Genomic DNA, 24,111 nt, shown 5'->3' on the forward strand with positions numbered 1-24,111 from the left:
CAGAGGGAGAGCAGGGCTTAAGTTTATTTTGTTGGAATTTGATGAAGGCAGTGGGAACAGGTTGTAGGGAGAATGAATTGGAAGAAGGAGAAGTGGGATGTAAAGGTAGAGAGGAGTCAGAGCTATTTGGAGTTAGTTTTTGGATTGTTTCAATGAAGTAATTATTTAAAAGAGCAGTCTCTGAGGCAGTGTTGAGAGGGAATGGGTTGGGGGTAGGAAAATTACCCAGGTGGATGATTTTATTTATGGCAGACCAAAATTTTTTAGGGTTGTTATGTGGGCTACTTTGGTTGGAGGCAAAGAAAGTTTTTTTTCTCTCTGATAACTAGTTTTTTTACACCTGTTTCTAAGTACCTTATAGCTTTGGAGTAAGGGAGGAATTTTATTTCTGGCCCAAGTTTTCCAGACAGCATCCTGATGCATGATAGAGCATGTTTACTTAGTTAACCAAAGAGCACATTTTGATTTTACCCTGATTTCCCTGGAAGGTGCCATAGAGTTTAGTACATCTAGAAATAGAGTATTGAAAGAGGTTACAGCATCATTAAGGGGGAGGTTTTTTAAGAAAGGACCAGTTTACATTGGACAAAGTGGAGATGAAATTGTCTGGATTGAAGTGAGTCAGATCATGACATTCTCTGTAAATGTGTTCTTTGGGCGGATGTTGGGAGTATCTATGGGTATAAATAGGGGAATGGTCACTTAGAGAGTTGGGGAGAATGCTGGGGTTATGGTAGAGACAAGGGTCATAAGTAAGGATCCAGTCTGTTATAGATCCTGAAGTAGAGCTTCTGTTGGACCTGGTAGGGGAAGATATCGTTGGTGGAAGCCGTACAGGTTCAGAGTATGAGTAGGAGATGAGGAAGAAAGAGTGGTTCAATCTATATTTACATCACCAGATATAATGGCTTCGTAAGGAACATTTAGGGTGAGCCAAGAGAGAAAGTTTTCAAGGATAGGGACGTTGTCCCCTGGGAGGATGTAGATGGATGCAATGGCACATTTTTTTATAGGGGTTAAGGTGACAGTTTACTGTTAGTATTTCAGCAGAAGCAAAGCTAGGTATGGAAAGTGAGAGTGGAGAGAGAGTAAGTTGGTCGAGTAGAGAATATCGCCACCTCCACCTCTTTTATTTGCTCTGTCTGCACAGAAGATATTGTAGCCTGGGGGAAGGAATTCTTAGTTAGCGATGTGAGGTTTTAACCAGGTTTCTGAGAGGGTTATGATGTAGGGAAAGTTCAGGTCAATCCATGAGTGCAAATCTGTAGTTTTGTTAACAGTGCTTTGGATATTTGGAGAGAAAATAGTTAGGGATTTAGGAGATGGACTGTGGATATGGGGCATTGTCGAGGGGGATGAGGTGGGGGTGTTTGCTTGTAAGAGGTGGTAATGGGTGGTTCAGATTTGGGGTGGATGTCTCCATCCAGGAGTAGTGTATTAATGAAATCCATCAGTAAGGAGAGTAGGCCAAGTGTACATGGAGTTATGGGTTTTGTAAATGTGGAGAGATTAGAAGTGTGTTAGGGTAGCTATGTGGGTGGTGGTTGTTTGTGAGAGGTTTGGTGCTGTTGCTATGTAATGCAGAGGTATATGGTATGAAGTAGTGCTTGTAGAAGGAGAAAGGGGATAAGAAGGTGGTGAGGTGACATAGTGGGGAAGAGTTGGGTGAATGTTAGAGCAGTAAGATGTAGGAGTTTTAAAGAGAGATAGGTGAGTGACATAGAAGGGGACTAAGGCATATTCTAGAGGAGGAGATTAAGGAAGGGTATATGAAATGAAGTATGGTAGGAGGGGATTAAGGTATATGGGAGGGGGGGATAATTGGGATGGTGAGGGGATTGGTCAGAAATGAAGGATGTGGAGAGTAGAGAAGTATAAAGGAAATGAAAGTGGGGTGGTTGGGGATGGGGGTAGGGTAGGGGAGTGGAGTGAGCCCGAGTGTAGCAAGGGCAAATGGAGCGGGTTGACCAAGCAAGGAGAAAGCACAAAAGGAAGGGAAAAAATAAAAATCAGTAAGGTAAGCTGAGTGAGCATGTAACTCAGGGGAGCCCTATGCTGGCTGAAAATGGAGAGAAAAAGGTAGTAAATAATTAGTGAAGAATAAGTATTGAGGTGGAGGGACTGAAGGCTATGGACTCTATTGAGAGGGGCTAAATACCTTAACACAAAACAGATAAGTTGAGCAAAATGTATCAACAGTGAAATGGATGAAAGGGGTGAGGGTGGGCTAAGAGGAAGAAGGTTTGCAGCTGCTGCCCCTGGGTTATGCACTCCAGCTGATTGTAACAGATTTTAACAAGGCATAAAAGTAGTCACAAAAGCAGGCACCTAAACTACACAAGTGGCAACAGCAAGATTCCTGGAGTTAAAGCTGGGGCTGCAGTCTAGTTTTTGATGATTGCTGGTTAGAGTTTCCTTTGCTTTCAGCTGGAGTGAGAGGAGTCCTTGCTTGCACAAGTGAGGAAGGGGGGAGACCCAAAGCGACCAGGTGCTCAGTGGCTACTACACAAGTGGCAACCGCAAGGTTCCCGGAGTTAAAGCTGGGGCTGCAGTCTGTTTTTTTATGATTGCTGGTTAGAGTTTCCTTTGCTTTTAGCTGGAGTGAGAGTAGTCCTTGCTCGCACAAGTGTGGCGGGGGGGGGGGGAGGGGACCGAAGCGACCAGGTGCTCAGTGGCTTAGAGATGCTACACCTGGAGAGCTTTCAGCTGCAAAAGTCTGCAAATATCTGCAGCATTATTAAGAAACATTGGAATATACTTATGACGGTCTCCAAACTTAAAGAATCTGTAGGAAGTGAATCAAAATTCATGTACAGGAGTTTTAAATCAGTTAAGAGAATGGTCTGCTATAAACCCCTCTTGAGAGATATTGAACCTCGACTGACTCTTAAAGGGACCTTTAGGTGTGGTGGCTGCAATATTTGTAACTACGTTAATGAATGTGATTATTTTATGCATCCTGTTACAGGTCGTCGATATAATTGTGATCTTTATGCTGACTGTAATGCACAAAATGTTGTTTATTTCACTTATTGTGTTATCTGTAATTATTATGTTGGGAAAATAAATCGGTATTTTAGAGATAGGATTAGGGAGCATATTTATAGCATGAATAAATGTGATGATAGGAATGCACTTGGAAAACATGTAAAGAAAGAAGGTCCTATGCATACTTTTAATTTTTTGTACTAGAGGTTTTTGCACCAAATATTATGGGTGGGGATGTTAAAACTAGTACAGAGAATTTGGAAACTAAGTGGATTCTATTGTTACAGGCAATTTCTGATAAAGGATTGCATGAATATGACCCTTTAAAACCTGCTCTTAGGTCACGTGGCCTGAGGTGCTAAATTAAAACTGTTGAAATGCTTACATTATGTGTTACTTGTTACTTTTTAGATCTGATTAAGCATCTTATTGTGATGCAAAAGTGCTCATCTTTCTTTTTTATTGTTTTTAATGTTTTATTTATCTGAGATTAAAGCATTTTAATAGCCATCCTCATGAGCAGACCTGTATTTGTAGACTGTTTTGTTTGCTTTAGTCAGCTGTAGCTCCTCTGTTTGGCTTATTATCGTTCTTTATGAATATAATATTCTGTATGATTACTGTTACTCTTCTTAAGGATCTAAATCCAAAATCACAGACTGTCCTTATTTCTTGAGCTTCCCTCCTGTTTCATCATCATCATCCCTTTCCACTCTGAATTAACGTTTTCTGCTTGTGCTATGCATAGGAGCTGTAACTGTCTAGCTCTGAAATACCCCTCCAAATCAGGTAATCCCAAACCATCTTGTTTTATTAGAAGGATCAGCTTATTCCACTTGACACTTGCCCTCGTCCCCTCTCAGATAAAATCCTTCAACTCTTTATTAGTTACTATCCACAAGTTCTTTTCTGGTTGATAGAAATATGGCTGACCTGTGTAAAGCTAAAGGAAATGGAAACATTTTCACTGCTTGTGTCTTGCTATCCATATCCATAAAACAGAGCTTCCAGGTTTCTGAGTTTTTGTATTATGTTTTGTTTAGTTTCTTCTGTCATAACCTTTAGCTGCCATAATGAAATCATTTTTAACCGATACTCCTAAGTACTTCATTTTTGTCATGTCACTATAAATATAGGTATTGCTGAACCAAGTTGTGTGTAATTACATAGTTTACAGCTATTGCCTTTGTTTCATCTTCATTAATTTTGTATCCCAAAAAGACTTGAATGTCTCAGAATATTTCACAACACTGAAATATCCTTTTCTGGTTTTATCAGGTACAAAATAATATTATCTGTAATTAAAGCCAACTTTTCTTGATTACCATACCAATTATATCCTTGAATTTCTGAATCCCTTATTTTCTTTGCCATTGGTTCTAAATACAACGCAAATAACAGAGGGGGAAAAAGAACATCTCTGCCTGGTTTCTCTGTTCAAACAGAACTTGTCATAGGAAACCCCTTCCCATACCACTTTAATGTTCGCCTCTGAACCCTCATATATCCTCCAAATTAACCTTATTGTGTCAGAAAGTGTAAATGCTTCCATTGCTCATAAAATCACAGCTTACACTGTCAAATGCTTTTTGGGTAGACTAGGCAAGAACAATCTTGTTAACAAGGAATATTTTCTTTCATGTGATGATGCATTGTAAATTCCATCTGTAGCATTTGCTCAGGTATTCAGGTTCAGTCTACTTATCCTAGTGCAGTGGCAATTCAGCCCAGGTCTGAAGCATGGTATCCTTTTAGACTGTCCACAGTTTATTCAAGTATTGACTATGATAAATTGACAGAAGCACTTCACAGATTCCTAGCCAGGTATTGTAAGATGTCTTTCTCTCTTCCTTCTAATTCTGGATGCCAGGGCAGTTTTGATTTTCTACTGGGAGCCTCATTTTCCCCAGAATCAATGTCCCTGGCATCAGCAATGTCCACATCAGCATTAGTTCCTCTGATGTCATTTCAAGTTTATATCTGACACTGTATCCTCTGGTGGTATTCATTCCTACATCCATAATGCAGTCTGCTGGCACTGGTATTTTTGACTCTGACATTCCTGGCAACCAACCATTTGGTACCAGAACAAACTTTTGGATTTCCAGTGCTGGGGGGGCATACCATTTCTCCAAAATCCAAGGTTCTGGTACTTATTATACTATTGCCTGAGGCTGTGGCATCAGCTATAACACAAACTTCCTTCCAGGCACCTCCTTATATTACATTTCACCTTATTAGCATATGTCCACATAGATTTCTCCCCAATGGAAACATCTCAACTCTCCCCTGTTCCCCAGCCTAAGACTTCCTCTCCTGATCCTGTTTTTCTTGTTTGAGAAAAGGGGATTTAAGTCATCTTTCTCTAATCCTTTACAGAAGATATTAAAAAGTTGGTGCTGAAACAAAACATGTTGATCCTCCCATAGAGCCTCCCACCTAAGATCTTGATAGAAAGAAAGCGCCCATCTCCCCACTACTCCACCAACAAAGGGAAGGGGCTGGACCTCAGACCTTATATCATGTCCTCAAACGAGGTTTCATCTGATATGTTGCTTTACCAACCAAATTTCCTGTCTCTGCCCCCTTAACAGACATTTTAAAAGACACTGCTCAGGCACAGTACCACCTGTACCAAAGAAGGTCCAACTGGGTTCTCTCTGTAAGCAGATGTTTGATTTTGATGGACACTCCCACACCAGATGCTATCATCATAGCAAAAGGAGTGCAAAATGATGAATTGATTTGGAAAGTGTACGTTTATTTCTATCCCTTTGTCCTTGTGGGTGCTAAACCTCTTGGCCCACGTGGTGCTTTTCTAAGAAAGGTAAAGCACTTGAAATTTATCACGTGGCAGAGGCATTTTCCAAGGGTCCGTTGAAAATAAAGATTAGACCCATTGTTACTATACACTAAATCTTCTGGCTGCACTTGATCGAATTTGCTAAAGACACCAAAGTGACCACTTTAGATTCTTTTCTCAAAGAGTCTCTTCTGTTTAACCCTGAAGTCTCACAGCACTGTACAAAATATGAAGTGGACCAGCTCTTCACTGCTGTGAGTGTGAAATTTCTCCTCTACAGCATGTCTTTAGTAGGATGCAGAGGAGCCAGTGTTGGATGTCACCATCAGCAGCAGTGGCAGAAAAGTGCAAAAGGCAGTCCCTTCATTCTGATTTGCAGCAAGGTAATGGACTGTTTGATAAGGATTCTTGGAAGTCTGCTAATAGTCTGGGGTCAGACCCAAGGTGGATCACAGCATTCCCGAGTGCTCGCCCAATATGTCCTACATGGGAGTGACAGTCAAGGGTTAAGTCTCCTTCCATTTTAGTTTGTGGAAAAGAATTGTCAAAGCCTGATAGTTAAGAGTGAATGAGAGAAGAGCATCTGGTGGGAATTACATTGTTTCACTTGTCTGATGTCCCACCCCAACAGAACAAGCAATAGGGAAGGAAGTCTAAAAACTCCTAAACAATACCTTTTACTGAGTTCCCACCAGACCAGAAATGCTTAGGATAGTACTCCCATTTTTAATGTGCCACAGGAAATGGAAAACCTCAGGCTCATGTCTAATTCCCAGCAGCCCAAATGTCTTCATCTTAGAAATGTTTGAATGTTCTTGTTACAATCCATCCATCCTTGGCTTTTAGAAAGATACTGAATGTTTACTTTGAACCTCTAAGTTTTCTACCTTCACATTGTAATAGCCAAGGAATCAAGTAGGGTTCTTAATTTTTTAGTTAGAACCAGTCATTACTAATTCAGGATTCTTTCCCTTGGTCTCACCTCATCCCTCAAGGTGATTACTAAGTGCATATCATTTGTTGCAGCTTACCAAAGAATGCAGGTAAACAAGATATTCCATTACCTCAACAGTTGGCTCATCACTGTCCCATCTTGGGTAGATTTGTTTCAGAAGAGAGAGTCTATTCAGACTGTTCTGTTAGTGTAACAGAGTCAACCTCATGATGCCCCTTTTATTCCCAGTTCAAGCTCCTGCTTCATAGAGTGCATCTTGGATCCCCACAACATGTGAAACTTCCTTTCTCCCAGAAGACACATTATCCCTTTAGGAGGTGCTTTCTTCCATATACTCAGTGCAGTTTGTTCCAGTAGAAGCTTCTGTCAAGGCTTTAGGCCTCACCGCATCTTCAAGTTTCATGCTCTTCATGCTAGGTTTTGTAAGGGGATCTTCAATGGACAGTTGTAGTCCAGTGATGTCAGCATCTTGATCCTCTGTCTCCAATCTAGATTAAATTTTAAAAACCTGTTCCTTCTACCCACAGTAGTGATAGGATCCCACCGACCTACAGGTGGAAGTCCAGTCCCGCTCCAGATTTCTCAGGCTTTAGTTACTGCAAATGCATCTTCTGTAGAGTGGAGGGGCACTACTATTGCTTGCAGACTGTTTAGGGTACCTGGACACCGGAAGGCTCTCTTGCATATTGATGTCTTAAAAATTAAGGCAATTCTGTCAAGTCTTGGCTTTTAGGACTTCTTTCTACAGGAAGTCATCTTGGTTCAGTTGGACACCATGGCTGTCATTTGTTATATCAACCCACTGTCAGGGAGTAGCAAGAGTGTGGTACTGAAGACACTGCTCTTTCTAGCAATAATACTCATTCCATGGTAGGTCATTTCTCTAGAGGACAGACTGGGTCATTGTCTCCCCTTATGTTCCATGAATGATCTGTAAGCTATTGAGTGATGAAAAGAATTTTGTGCCTCTGAGGCATTCTAGCTTGTGATCTCTTTGCTTCTTCAGCCAACACCAAGTGTCCCAATTTCTTTTACTTTGTTCCCTCGCCTGGGTTGGGGTTGAGGGAGACCACAGATGCTGTAGCACACAAAGGGCCAAATAGACTTCTTTGCACTTTTCTCATTTTTTCCTCTTAAGAAAACATTCATTCAGAAAGCCAGTCTCCTAGCCCCTCAAAATGCTGCCTGATGCCTTATCATTCAGGAAAACTTCATTCAGGCATTCATATTCTGAAACTGACAGCTAGGCTTCCCTATTTAATTTGCTAGATAAAGTTTTTGCCTTCTCTCAGATAGTAGTTTCTGTCATTTCCTTTTCTCAGAAGCCTGTTACTCAAAACACTTAAAGGAACAAATGTTTCCATTTTTATGTCAGGAAATCTATTAAAGCAGTGGACCTCTTTACAGCTGCTATTCTTTTAGTCTTTTCTTATCTTTCTTTATTTTTTGAATTACCTTTTATTTGGCCTTACGAACACTGTAAAACATCACAGTTACAAACTCATGCAGACTGATGTTACAGAGAATTAGAATAAAACAGTGATTCAGTAAACAGAGACCGTTCATGTCTGTTCTTTAAGTATTTTACTATTATCTTAAATCTGGTATAGATGTAAACATCTTACATTAAATGGTTCTTGTTGCATTTTTGTCCCATCTAAGCACTGATTATTTAGACATTCTATTTCATCTATGTAAGAGTCAAGTATGGATAAATGCATTGTCTTCAATTGATGATCTGTAGGCTTAAGTACACAAAAAACAGAAAGCCTGTCATAAAAGACGGTCCAAAACTGAAGTAAACATTGGTGTCAAAAATGAGTTAGTGTAAATTAAAATGTTGCTCATCTGTGTAAGATTCATATTGTTGTTTAATCAACAAACCTCCATTCCCCAACTTGCAACAACTGTATCTAGCCCACTATCGTCAGATAACTTCACTGCAAGGCTTCCCTTTTGTCATGCCAGTCCTCTCTGTCATGTAATGCTGTCTCCAAAATCAGTCCAGTAATTTTTTTTTTTGCCTCTCTTTTTACTCCCCTAAAGCTGAACATCAGCAGACCCTAGTGCAACTATTCATTCACCAGCGCTGCCTACCCATACTGGCTTTCCTTAGACTTTGCTTCAATAAGGGTCAGAGCTGATGAGGAGATCAAGGTTTCCCAGGTCCACTTAACACGCCGTCAGAGGTGTTCTTCCTACCTTTTCTCCTTCACCAGTGCTCTTCCTAGTTTTTCTTTCACCACCATACATCTATGACAGCTTCCTGTAGGTGGAAGCACACAATTACACTCAGTGTTGGATGAACACAGCAGTGCAATCTTTATAATCCTCTTCATACACAAACAGACCAGAAAATGTAGTCTAGTCAAGCTTAAAGTAAAGAATTACAAAGAAAATATCAATTACAGCTATACTTTGCCATCATCAGTGGTCTAACAAATTTGTATATTTGATATATACTGGGTGTGTGTCAACATCCTTAAGCCTATCCTCTAATGTTTACCCAGTAGGTACTCTTAATCATTTTTTTAAGTAAAGACATCTTTAAAGAAACAAGTGTTCTACTAATTTAGCAGCAAAGTTCTATTATAACAGTAACCAGAGAGGCCCCTATTTAATAACCTTACATTTCCATAGTGGGAAAGAAGCCCAACATATTGAGATGCTCTCAGGTAGCTTTCTCTAGAACACTGCAACAGAATGGCCCAACCTTAGCAAGAGCAGGAAGAGTAGATTCTTTAGTTCCAAACATGTTGCTCGGTCATTCCAGGGAGGAAGCAAACTGTAACACCCAAATCTATTCACATTTTTTCAGGCATATATCCCAGTCATTACCTCTTTCTACAGCATTCAAACATCTCAACTGTTACCTCAATTTTCAAACAAAAAAAACTTTACATTGTCAGGTTTGAGACAAGAAGGAACCCTGTTGATTAACTTGATAGTTGTCAGAAGAATACAGTAGAGGCAATTGAGCATTATTCTTCTACTAACATAGGACATAGGTTAGTACTAAGCTAACTGCTCTTACGAGCCATTTTAAGCCTAGCCAATTATCCCTTGTGAGACTCAAACTCTGCATCTTGTGTTTGTAAAGCAAACACCTTAACCATTAGGCCACCCTCCCAACCCTAACAGAGGAACATTAACAGCACTGCTCCATACTGTACACCACCATTCACCAATAATGACTGCTTATTAAACATGAAACCCTACATCACTAAAACTAATCCATTGTGATGGGTCATGATCGGTCTGTCAGCACCATACTTCATCTATACCACATGTTAATGAAAATCAAAACCTTCCACACATCCCTCCCAGTCACTCATTATGATGAGCGCAACCTTCAAAGTTAAGTACCCATCACTATTACCAGATCTATGTCAGCCTTCAGACTAATAATCAAGTGACCAACTAAATCCAAGCATCTGTGAACTAGAACCCCAGCTATTCCTTACATGAAATATGAGGACACATATGCAGCATCTCCAGTATTACACTTATTAGCAGGAAACATTTAAAAACTATTTTATTCAATAGTGTTTTCAGTTAAGTAGTACAGCTTGTAGAATCCTTAAAAATCACAAGTTCCAAAGCTCATAATTATATTAACAAAAATATTGAGCAGCTCGTAATGCAGTAGATACAGTACAACCCTTTTACAGTTAATTTGCAGAAAAATCATCTTCCTTTGCTATTAGCATTATGTTTTTCCAGTGTCGGCATCCAAGTTGGAAATAGAGTATGCATGTTCACAACTCATCTTTACTATGTGGAATCGCAGGGCCAGTCTTCATCTAAAATAGAAGTAGCATGATTGAACAGAGATGGAATATCAGCCTGATTGTCCAACTTGTCTGACTCACAATCTCTTCCCAGCTATGAATTACAAATACTGCGCATAGCCAGTTGTGAGTTTGTCAACAGTCTCTTCATAGGAAAAATACTTTCAGAACAGCTGGATATATCAGTTTGTAAAATGGCTTCCTGTGGTGACATTATTTGATAACAATCACAAATTGTGATCATTACATAAGTATAAATTCTGAAATGTGATGAAAAACAACACATCACAGTTCACCATACAGTGTTTACCAGGTTTCCAAAATGACCAAAATACCTGCTCTTTCATATATCAAGTCTCAAAATATGCTAATATTGTTAATGGCTTCTCATTAGCCTTCTCCAATACAGTTGCTGGCAAATTATATACCTTCTTTATCCTCATAGTCTTTACAGAAAAATCAGTTGAAGATGCCATTTTCCCCTTAACTTATTCCAGGCAGTTACATCTGTCTTCTGTTTCTGGTATACTCACTTTATCCTCCAAGCCATTAGTTGTAGTTCATTTAACTGCAAAGTTCCATGTATTTCTAGTGATTTGTCTCTTAATTCACATTTGTGCTGTTGTAATGACAATATAGTGTCATACTGAACTTAAAGAAAACTGTAACATCTAACTTCTCCCTGCAGATGTTTTATTTACATCAGTAATTTATCTGAAAGTTGTCACAGCTTGAATGACTGTAGTCAATTTATCTACATCTGCTGACAATGATTTCAAAGCATTTCTTCTATCCTCAGCAAATCAAGGTGATGAATGAGCAAATAACCACACAGACTGGGCTCAAAGCCAGCTTTTCAATGAGCTCTTTAGTTTGCATTGTTTTCTTTGATATTTCTTCAGTACATTGAATGAACAGACAACAGACTAACTGGCAGTAGCTGTGCAAAAGCATTTACCACCTGAAATCTTAAAGAAGCAGACAAAAATGAAAAAGATAAAGCAACGAACTGACCACAGCTTGGAGAATTTAAACAGTTTTAATAAAACACATAAGAGTAAGCGCGTTCACGATTTACAACTAATCGCTTCATCAGACTTCATTCATACAGATAAAACAACTGAATTTAAATTCAAACTAACCAATCAAATACCACATCCCATATGACATCATTAATTAAGAATAGCAATTAAAAATTCTAGGCTTTAAAGCAGTATTCAAAAAATAAAAAAAATAATAAAAAATGTATTATATAGTTAAGCCAATAAATTCAATGTTTCAGAGACCTAGCTTTCAGGAAGGGTTTCAGTGAAACTACACAATTTAACCCTGGTGGTTTATCTGCCTGTAGTTGTAGTATCCATTTCTGCTCTATTTCTTCTACTCTGTTGTTTATATCACCCCCTCTAATATTTTGTTCAATAATCTCTAGCACTATAAAATTAAATATATGTTGCGTATCCTCAGTTAATACATGTTTCGCTAGAGCATTAGTATCCTTATTAGTTTTATCTCTTAGATGTTCCAGCACAAGTTCTTTAAGGCATCTATTGGTTTTCCCTATGTAAAAATGAAACATTTGGTACAAAAACTAAAGTAAACTAAGTGCTGTGTTTTACAGTCTGCATAGAAATTAATTTCTGTATCAAAATTTGATTTAGAAATTAATTTCTATGCAAACTGCAAAACACAGCACTTAGTTTACTTTAGTTTTTGTACCAAATGTTTCGTTTTTTCATAGGGAAAACCAATAGATGCCTTAAAGAACTTGTGTTGGAACATCTAAGAGCTATAACTAATAAGAAGGATACTAATGTTCTAGCGAAACATGTATTAACTGAGGATACGCAACATATATTTAATTTTATGGTGCTAGAGATTATTGAACAAAATAGAGGGGGTGATATAAACAACAGAGTAGAAGAAATAGAGCAGAAATGGATACTACAACTACAGGCAGATAAACCACCAGGGTTAAATGGATTAGTTTCACTGAAAGCCTTCCTGAAAGCTAGGTCTCTGAAACATTGAATTTATTGGCTTAACTCTATGACACATTTTTTATTATTTTTTATTTTTTGAATACTGCTTTAAAGCCTAGAATTTTTAATTGCTATTAATGAATGATGTTATATTGGATGTGGTATTTGATTGGTTAGTATGAATTTAAATTCAGTTGTTTTATCTGTATGAATGGAGTCTGATGAAGCGATTAGTTGTAAATCGTGAAAGCGCTTACTCTTATATGTTTTATTAAAACTGTTTGAATTCACCGAGCCGTGGTCAGTTCGTTGCTTTATTTTTATTCTAATTTGCTCTGAGGTGTAAACCGGGCGTTTATCCAGTTCGTGGAATTTGTTTTGTATGAAAATGAAAAAGACTTGGTAACAGAGAGAGACTATAGATGATGACCATCTCTTTGATGCATTGCAAGACCTCTGTCAGAAATTTTTGATACTAGTCTTACTCCAGTAGCAGAGTACAAATGGCAACAATCTCTAACTTTCATTCTGGTCTAGATTGTTCTTCCTCTACCTCTGCTGAAGTTTTAAGGCCATCTGTTATATGGTACCCTCTATCTTATACCCCTGATTGGAGATCCTGTCCCAACTTAGGATAGTTACTTTATATCTGGAACCAGCTGCCTCTGCAAATGTGCAGTTTCTTTCTTGAAAAACTTTCTTTCGAGTAGCTCTCATCTCAACCTAAAGAATATGTGAAATTGCAGTCTTTCTGTTTTTCCAAGGCTTCCTTTCTAATTTTTCACAGAAGTATGATACTTAGAATCAACCCATCATTCATGCCAGAGGTTGTAAGTGTCATAACTGAACAATGTGTTAAAATATTTTCCTGAGTACTCTGACTGCATCAGCGACTTCCATTACATAGATATTCACAGACATCTTAGATTTTACCTGGACAGTACCAGATCGTTCCACAGGAGTTGTTTGTATACTTAGTCAAGGCAAGTAAGCAAAAGGATCTAAGCTTGCCCTTTGCAAATTATTCATTATTTTACTGAATTCTGTAGCAGTCAGCATGAGAAACAATTCCTTTAATTACTTTGGTTTCCTTTTTCTGTAGTACTACTATAGATGTTATTTGCACATCTACAGTTTCTTCCCCGAGCATCTTTATAAGGCACTATGTAAAATGGACATTATTTCCGGGTGCAGGTCTTCTTTTTGTGCTGCTGTCATCTTCGATGTGTTACAATGAAGGTGGCCACACAGGAGTTTAAGCTAGGGACTCTGTTCTAAACATTGCCAAAAATCGTTTTCTCATATGTTAAATGTATGTGCTTATTTAGAGTCATTTTTGGTAACGTACTCCCTCGGGCCCCCCCACCACCACCACCACCACCACCACCACCACCACCCCATCCTTGGTGTTATCATTTTTTCTGGAAGTCTGCTTTTAGTGCTGTTGACTGAAGTCAAAGTAAACTTTATTGTCAATCAGATATACACAGCAGTGCAATTTGAACAAAATTACTTTGCTTTGGTCCCCGTACACGACATAACAATAAACACATAGTTTGAATGACAATAAGACTAATACACATATAGTAATAATTAAAATACTAAAAACACAATAAGTTACCACAATTGAACAGGAGGACATTAGACAATATTATACTAGTAGGTATTGCAAGACTATGTTATCACATTATGACTGCTAAGAATATTGCACTTCAGCAATTGTAGTATAAAGAACTGGAGAGTAAGAACTGAGTGGTGCATTCTTAGAAGGTGGAGAATTCCAGGCAACCTGGGAAAGTATTATCTGCCAAGCAGTTCTGATGCTTGCAATCTTCTTCTTCTTTTGTTTTTTTCCCAGTTAGGGGTTGCCACAGCGGATCACCCGTCCGCTCATGATTGACAGTGGAGTTTTACAGTGCCAAGGTGTCAGCCCGGCACCCAACCTTCCACAGAAGGCACACGCACGCACACACTCACACCTAGGGCCAATTTGGAGTGTCATATCCACCTACAGCATGTCTTTGGGATGTGGGAGGAAACCGGAGCACCCGGAGGAAACCCACGCGACCACAGGGAGGACATGCATACTCCACACAGAAGGCACCCCAGCTGAGAATTAGTTCTATAAGTTATCAAAAGTTGAACTCTATCATTATGATAAGTATATACCTTTAATTTTTGTTTTTGTATTAGAACTGCTTTTGTAAGTAGTTTTGTTAAAAACATGTAGTAGTGGCAAATAAATTATTTACATTAATACATAAGAATATCAGAATTGTATTAAATGTATTCTCAATGCATATCAAAAGGTGGCATTTGTCCATGTTTGTCAAATGTATTTAACAGTGCATCTTATATATATTATTTATCTCATTTAGGTTCAAGCTAAATGTTATCAGCTTACACTTTCTGTGTTTCAACATTCCAATCGAGGTCTTTCAACACCTTATATCCATTCTCTGGCTCCATCAATGGTAGAAAAACTGAAAGCGGTGGAACGGAAAAGACCAGCTACAAGTGTTGAGCTGTTAGCTGTACAAGAAGGAATTAAAGTTCTTGAAACATTGGTATCCATGGGAGAGGACCAAAATAGTAAGTCACTTTTTTATTTCACATAGAAGAAATGCATGCTTCGTACACAGCTAAGGTGACAAGTGAATCATTTTTACCTGTGAAGGGGACTTGGCATAAGCTAAAATATTTATCTCCCAGAAGCAAGGTGCAAGGTTTGATTCTTACTTTTGGAAAGTTGGGGATTGGTGTAATGGTTAAGGTGTTTGTCTTACAGACACAAGTACAGCAAAGCTTGATTCTCACCCTTGAAAAAAATTGGTTAAGCTTAAAATGACCTACAACAGCAGCTAACCCAGAACTTATCCATGAACTTATGGATCACAGCAAAAGTAATAAGGAAATATTATTTAACTTTCTCTGGCACAACATTTAAGTGCAGCATGTTTAGAGAAATAAGACAGGTGTTACAGGGATTGAATCCAGTTAACTGATAATTTGTGTCACATCTTCACTGGTAAGGTCAGACCACAAAGTATCCTTTAAAATAAATATCAACTTGGTAACCACAGCAAACCCTATAACAATTAGGAACTATTCCAAAGCAAACTACATCTTATTTAGTGATGGTTTGTCAAAATTCGGTGTCCCTCCCTACCCTGAGTTCGCAACTTGTGTGGAATTGTTCACAGAGACCTTGTACAACCATGTACAGTAAATGACTGTGTAAAGGCTACTGTACCTACTAGGAGTAAGCCTAAAACAAACTGGTGGAATCCTCACCATAACACGGTATACAACAAAAGGAAAGTCATGACTAAAATCTGGAAAGGCAACTCCCAAATGATAGGAGATCTCTATTTAAACAAAACAGAGAGTAAGATGACTAATTAAATTCAGCGAGATCAATTACGATGTCAAGATAGCCTCACAGGCTAAAGACAACCACAAGGCCTTTTACAGCTATGTCTTAAACCTCAAAGGCAGCACACATTAGTGTGCCAGACTGTTGGTCAGTGGTGCCACCTTCACTGAGCAGAGTGACATAACGAATTTGCTGGCTGATGAATTCAGCTCCAACTTCACCCTCTACTCTCCCCTGCCTCCCTTCATGAAAATACCTACTAACATAATCCTCCCCCCAACTGCTAACAGAGAGCAGGTCCAGGCAGTGCTCGTAAAGCCAGAAACACAGCCTCAGTGGGCTCCGACAATATCCTGTGATGCCTCCTAAATAGCTTGAAACATGCCCTATCAGGACCACTTGAGTCACTTTTCAACTATAATCTCAAAACAGGCTTTGTACCACAAGACCAGAGAACTGCAACGTGGTTGTCCCATTTCACAAGGGTGGACTTCAACTGACGTTGGAAACTACAGACCTATTAGTCTGACTAGTCTGAAATGCAAAGTCATGGAGCAAATTAACATGAAAATGATTAACAAAGACATAGGCAACCTTCAGACACTGGACCCAATGCAGTTTGGCTTTGCCAAGGGAAGGTTATGCCTACAAAACCTGGTGGACTTCTGTGAGAATGTTTCCAAAGCAATGGCTGAGGAGAAAACAGTGATTACTGCTTACCTGGACCTGGTTAAGGCATTCGATACAATACCCCACTTGCATATTTATTTATTTCATTGATTGACATTTGATTACCGAGACGGTCTGACTGGGTAGAAGCCCATTTTCAGCGGCAGCCCAGGGAAAAAGCTACAAATTATTACAAAACATTTTCAGAACAATAATTTTGTACTCTTCGAAAAAATAAAACAAAAATATCTGCAGTTTAAATACTTATAACAAATTATACATGATATAAAAACATTGGTTAAGAATTGATGCAAGGTATATGACAATCATTTAATATTTGGAGAAATTTTAGACAGTTTGTAGAGACATTAAAGGTAAGTTAGTCTAATACATAGAGGAGCTGCAATATGAAATGAGGGAAAAACAGGCTAATGGTATACTTAGACAGAAAGTCAGAAGAGAATTATGTAGCATTAAGGAAGTAAGTGAAGAAGGGAGAGTAAGGAGATACAAGGAATGAAAAGGTACTTGTTCACATTTAGGGATAAGGTTATTTTGGTGTCTAGCAAGAACAAAGCCAGATTTTAGCTAGGAAGTCTTTCACCGTGGTTTTGAAAGTTGGGAGGGACGGAGTATAGTTGACAAACTCACAAAAGTGGGCACAAACCTCTACATAACTCGCTGGATTCCCAGCTGGCTCACAGGACCCAGAAAGTCAGGATTGGTGAGACCACCTCCACTAAGAGACCAGTCGCCAGTGGAATAGCTTTGGGCTCTGTGCTGGGACTGCTCCTATTTGGCATCTATTTCTCGGAGGTAAAGGCTAATGTCAAGGGCCTTTGGCTGACCAAATTTGCGGATGACTGCAAATTGGAAAGTAGCATAGATTCCCCCCATAACACAAACCTCTTAAAAGAGGGTCTAACACAGATGAAAGACCGGTACCAAAGTCACTGATTAAAACTCAGTACCAAGAAATACATTATAGTGCCTTTTGGGAAAACTGTCACCCAGGCTAATTATTGCATTGATCAGACTCCTCTAAGAGTTGAACTGGTTGGTAGTCAGGAATCTGGGAACATATGTAGACAGTAATCTGGCGTTTGAACAACATGTGGATAAGGTAGTAAGAACATCATTCTGTGTTGCCCAACATATAAGTAAGGGCATAGCAACCGGGTCATAGTGCCACTTTATTTGGCCCTTATCAGACCCATCATTGAGTATAATGCCCCCTTTACCATGTACCTGACCAGACATATGCAGCAGTTGGAATGCTTACAAAGGTAACTTATCAGGAGACTCTAGGGTCTAAACACATTGTCCTGTATGGAATGCGTTGAAGCCCTTTCTCTGTATTCTATCTCCTACAGGTCACTGAGAGGTGATCTATGCCTGGTATACAAGGCATCATTGGATCCAGCTATGATGGAACTCTTGCACATCTGCAAAATGAACAGCATCAGAACCATTAGATGCAAGGATTTAAATTTTGCTTGTGACATAAATAACACAAGTTAGTAGGATAAATATGTGTCTCAGAGGATAGCTGTGATATGGAACAGACATCTGTGTGAAGCAGAGTCCATGCGCAACTCTATTTAAGCATAACCTTGACCAATGAATGGGAAATTGGAAATTCATCTCAGGTCTGGCCCCATGTCTCTGATCAGAGGCAGACAGTAATGCCCAAACTAACACATTCCCCCTCTTAATAAATGGCAATGATACATAAAGACACAGTTGGGTTGACTTGCACAGCTAAGTTTATAAAGGCCCAGGTGGTCATTAGCCTAGTGTATACCTATGAATCTATTGCCATATCTGCTGTCTCCCCCTCTTCATCTATGAATTTTAATTGTAGCATATAATCACTATGTTCTTTAGTATATAAAACACAAGAATTCCAAGTGAAGTTATAGCTTATAATCATTATGTATTTTAGTGTATAAAAACGATATATTTAAGCATACATCTGATATTGTCAATTTTCCTTCTGTCGTCAACATGTGAGTTCGGTTCCAATCCTCAGAACTGACACTGCCGCTACCATAGCTCGCGGTAACCAAAAAACTCTTCAGCTTATCCCTTACCCACAATGTACCTATCCCATTTACCCTCACATCTCATTTGCTGCTTTTCGTGTAAGACATGGTGTGAATTGCTCTCAAGCAAATAAGTGATTTATATTAATATATTCAACTCTAACTTTCATATTCATCTACATTTTTTCTATATTTTCTGTTTTTCTCTATAGTTCATAAAATCCCTTACCCTTTTTGCCTTTCTTGTACATCAGTACTCTAAATACTATTGTTATTTCCCTTTCCCTACACTTCAGTGTGTTGTAAATATCATTGCTGATATTCTCCTTCTACACTTTGTGTAATTTCTTCATTATCATTGCTGATATTTTTTATCCTCTGTTTATAAAAAAAAAATCTCTGTACTGAACTTTTCCTCAGTTTTTGTCTGTGTCCATATATGTGTATGTGTATGTATGTGGAGAGTAGACATGGAGGAAAAAGAAAAGGCTCTGGCTGGATATAAACATTGTCAGAAATGTGGTCAGAGGATACCTTTTTCTGACATGCTCTCTTTATGTGTTTACTGTTTGGGCCCATCCATCTCCAGGAGGATTGCTCCATTTGTCACTTCTTTAGTCATAGAGCACATGTCAAGCAGAAAAACAAATCAATCTTGAAAGGCTTGCTTCTGTCTTCTTTCAGCGAGGCGTTATTTGGAGCTACTACTTCTGAAGAAAAATCAAGAAGTAAATCTGTTTTTTTTTCTAGTCCATCTTCTACTTTATCTGGCAAAATATCTGAGAAGACAAAAAAAAAGAAGTCCGTCAGTGCCGACATCTCCATTGGCTCCAAGGTCTAAAAAGACAAAAATATTGGTTCCATCTTACCCTTTGGAGCTGACAGGAAAAAAGACACAAACATTGACTCAGACTGTTTCATCAGACCTGAGAATTAAGATAAGCCAACTATTGGAACCTGCTAGTTCTTTAGTTCCTAAAATTCCAGGTCAAGGACAAACTTTGGTGCCAAGATCCTCACATCCAACACCACAGTTACAGAATTCAACAAAACATTTTTCTTCCAAGAACGAGTTATTCACCCTCCATTGATCCCTTTCCAGACAGACTTCCTTCACCATTCTTGGAGAGAACTAAATTGCCTTCTGTGATGTCAGCCTGTTCCTCTAAAAGCCTAACTGAAGACAATGTGGAGAGACTGTTGAGAAAAATCATTTGGGCGCAAGTTATGACAGGATCCACCTCGATTCCTACCCCAGTGGGTCAAGGATTCCATTCTTCAGCTACTCCTCCTTTACTTCCTCCTTTAACGTCACTTGAAGTCTTAGAGACTACATTTCTGAGCTGCCCAGTGCTGTCTTTGTCAGAACTGAAGATGTCTTTATCTTCAGAACCGTTTATTGCTCTGAGCTCTTCGGTTCAGTCAGAACCAGAGACCTCTGTGGGCCGTATCTATCCTGTTGGTTCAGAGGGGCTAGTGTTGACCCCTGTTTTCAGAGCGCACCTTGGAGCTTCAGTATGGATCAGCTTGGCTCCAGATTCTGCTTCAAGAGGAATTTCTTCAGAGCAGGAAGTGACCACGGTTCCCAGACCTACCCTTTCAGATCTGGGGGTCCTTTCCTTCTCTGAGTAGGTCAGCGTTTGAGGCTATGGAGAGAGCTATGACTATAGCAGTCAGTCAGTTGGCCCCTTTCTGCTTGGAACACACATCCCTGTCACACCTGTGTGCAGATTCTCAACCCTTGCTTCCACAAGAGCACCAAGTACCAAAACCTCTGGAGTCCCAGAACGGAATGCCCTCTTCTTCTACTTCCTCAGATCATCCCAGTGAGGAAGTCCCTAAGAAGAAGAAGTGCAAAAGGAAGAACCTGGATTCCCTGGAGGAATCTATCATAGAAGACATGGACTTTGATGAGGGTGAAGGATCCCCAAGATAAGATCACCTCCTGATGAGGTCTCCTTTGGAGACAGCTTAGAAATTTTAAAACAGAGAGGTGATTGGAAGTCAAAATAATCCTTCATGTGAGGGGGGTCAGTGTACCTGGAGGCTTTTGGTACCCACCCATTTACCTCCTGGATAACTCTACCGAATGATGAGCTCACTGAGTTGATCTCTGAATGGGCATGGAAGGCCCCTGACACCACTGAACCCATTTCCTGGAGACCTGACAAAATTATCACTGCCCCAGAAGATGAACAATTCTAGTCAAAAGGTTTGCCTGTTGATGCCATGGTCATAGTGGCAGCAATAAAAAAGGAACTAGCTGAGGACAATTCCTCTATCCATCCACCCAACAAAGGAGTCTGGGGCGATGGGTAGGTTTAGGAAGTGAGCTTCTGCTTCAACAACCTTTGCATTTCTGTCCTTGAATTTGTTGTCACATTTTCCCACACTGCAGAGGGATCTGATTAAGGAACTTTCAGATACCTTTTCTGGATCCATCTCTGAATAGGTTCATGATTCTGTTGCCTCTTAGATGGCAACCCTACAGTCCATATCCAACTCGTCCATGAGGCTCATTTCTCATGCAGCCAAAAGGAAGACAAAAGCAGCAAGCTCAGGCATTGCCATCAGGAGACATGCCTGGATGTGCTTGTTTGATTTTGCGGAGCCCTTTAAGTCTTCGTTCATCAATGCTCCCTTTGACAACATGCCCTTGTTTGGCCCTAAAGTTAAAGATACTTTATCCAGGTGTTAGAAAGATGGAAGGACCCTGTCTGCTATGGGCATGCATTTTTCCACTCCTCAATGATCATTTTCAAGGAATCAGTGAAGTAGTGGAAAGATGTGGTTCAAAAATGTCCCAAGAGACTTTTCAAGACGCACATGGAGGTGGTTCCATCAGGGCAATGGGGGAAATTTCAATGGAAGACACAGCCCTTGCAGCAGAGGAGGCCTGCAAAACCAAGGATACAGAGATTCTTTCTTTGGCAGACCCTTTCTGCGCTCATGAAAGGAGGCCCGATTGTCTTCCTGTGGAGGCAGTCATGGGTTGACTATCCCTGCAAGAGAGAGCCTGGCTAAAGATAACATCAGATACGTGGGTGCAGAGGATAATTTCCAGAGGTTATATTATACCATTTTCCCTTCCACACCCATTTGCAAAAGAATCCCTGATGTCCCACTGGGCTAGAGGGAACAAGCAGTTCTACAAGTTCAAAAAGTGCAAGAAAAAAGAGTCACCCAGGAAGTCCTGCCAGACCAGAGAAAATCCATAACTTATGCCAGACCAGAGAAAATCCATAACTTACTCAGGATTATTTTTAGTGCCAAAAAGACAGGGGACTGGAGGCTAATTTTGGATCTCAATGTTTGAATAAGTCAGTTCCACAAACAAAGTTCCGGATGGTCATGGTTCAATACATTCTTCCATTTTTGGAACAGGAAGACTGAATGTGCTTAGTAGACCTTCAGGATGCGTACTGCCATATAAAGATGGACAGGTGATCCAGAAGGTTTCTCCATTTCTGGCTGGGAGCCAGTCACTATCAATTCAGAGTTCTGCCCTTTGGTCTCACCGTAGCCTCCAGGGTGTTCACCAAGTGCATGGCAGTAGTACCGGCTCACTTGAGACTGCTGGGATTTTGGGTGTTTCCATACTTAGATGACTGGCTTATTACCATTCCAAGCAGGCATCAGTTGTTAGAAGAAAGATAGCAAGTTCGTCAGGCATGTTCCTATCTGAGAATGACCATAAACTGTGAAAAATCTCACCTTGAACCAACTCAGACCATAGAGTTCATAGGAGCTGTCTTGAACACAAAGATAACAATAGCACTCTTCTTCCACCGAGACTACAGAAAATCAGATCACAAGTCATGAAGATAATCAACAGCAAAAAAGTAACTGCACGCTTGATTGTGCAGGCCCTAGGATCCATGGCAGGAGCTAAAACTCTAGTCCTCATTAGCCAGATATCACATGAGAATTTTATAATGGCTGCTTGCACTACAGTGGTCAATACTATATCAACCAATATTAACCTTGATTACAATCACCAACATTTGCAAGAGGCATCTCAAATGGTAGTTTCAATCAGAACATATTCTACAAGACCATCCTTTCACCCCCTTTCAACCCAAGGTCACAGTGACCGCAGATGCTTCCCAGTTATGGTGGGGCATTATTTGGGGAACACTATCCAAGACACTTGGGTTCTCCTAGAGGCCAACTTGTACATCAGTGTCTTAGAGATGAGAGGAGTGCTTTTAACATTGCAAGCCTTCCAGGATGCTCTGTCTTCTGGGACAGTTGTGATTCAAACGGACAACAGGTCAGTAGTTTGATACATCAGAGAGCAAAGAGGAACCAGGTCCTATCCCTTGTGTCAAGAAGCTCTCAGAGTGTAGCAGTGAGCAGTCTCATTTAACTGCTTTCTCATAGCAATGCGCATTCCTGGAAAGTCCAGTGTGATAGCAGACCAGGTGAGCAGATGCATACTCCTGCCTCATGAGTGGTCCCTCAATCCAAAAGTGTTGGAGAGAATATTCCATCAATGGGGCCAGCCTTGCTGCAGTCTTTTCACCCCTCCCCTAAACAACAATTGCAGCAAATGTCTTTGCCCCAGTTCCCCCCTCAGGGAGAATCACCAAGAGGTGCTCTTCTCTACAATTGTCCCTCTGGTCTTCTTTATGCCTTTCCTCCTATTCATCTAATTCCATTTCTACAGGAAGCAATCAAGCTGAAGAGCAAAGTAATCCTTATTGCACTTATTGGCCTCAACAGATTTGGTTCCTCTTCCTTTGGCCTCATCTAATTCACCATTCTTGGATTATGGACCCATTTCCAGATCTTCCTGTCCCATCTGACAGGCATGATCCACCCAGATGTCTTGAACCTCAAGGTCACAGCTTGGCTTCTCCAATTCCATTAATTGCCAGACAATCTATGCTCTCTTTTCCCTGTCCAACACATACTTTTGGCCTCTCACAAACCATCAGCATGTAAACTTTACATCAATAAATGGAAAAGGTTTGTGTTTTGAGCACGTCAAAATAACATTGACCCTTTTACAGCACCTAATCATAAAATTCTTGAATTTTTAGCCTCCCTCTTCAGTGAAGGGTCTTCATCTTCTACTATTAAAGTTCAGTTAGCAGCTATATCCAGTTTTCATATTGGATTTAAAGACTCATCACTTGTTTTTCATAAACTTTGTAAACCTTTTTTGAGAGGTACTCTTCTTTTAAAGCCTCCTTACAAAGATCCAACCTGTCTTTGGGACCTAAGTTTGGTGTTGCAAGCAATTATACAACCTCCTTTTGAACCGGCAGCAGATTGTGATCTTAAATGTCTGTCCTGGAAAACTATTATTTAGTGGCTATACCTTCTGCCAGAAGGATTTCAGAAATTCAGGCTTTCTCTTGTATGTGACGTCCATACTCTGGGCCAGTAGTCAAGGAGCTTGAATCCTCACTACTGACACTGGAGAAGGACGTTCACTTTGAACAAAAATGGATACACCCAGTATTTCCAGATGCAGTTGTTTGTATCATACACAAT

General features: G+C 39.8%; 1 protein-coding gene across 3 annotated transcripts in view; it reads left to right on the forward strand.

Moving 5' to 3' along the window:
• The window catches only part of HEATR5B (HEAT repeat containing 5B), a 2,176,461-nt gene that overhangs the window by 2,129,736 nt on the left and 22,614 nt on the right, over nucleotides 1–24,111 (forward strand). For all 3 annotated transcript variants that reach the window (XM_044058540.1, XM_044058533.1, XM_044058548.1), the window contains exon 35: nucleotides 14,898–15,111. In XM_044058540.1, the coding sequence (XP_043914475.1) occupies nucleotides 14,898–15,111 (214 nt within the window). The remainder of the gene's footprint in view (nucleotides 1–14,897; nucleotides 15,112–24,111) is intronic.

This window comes from Protopterus annectens, chromosome 1.part2, assembly GCF_019279795.1.
Source record: "Protopterus annectens isolate FY-2018-M chromosome 1.part2, PAN1.0, whole genome shotgun sequence".
Classification (NCBI taxonomy): Eukaryota; Metazoa; Chordata; order Ceratodontiformes; family Protopteridae; genus Protopterus; species Protopterus annectens.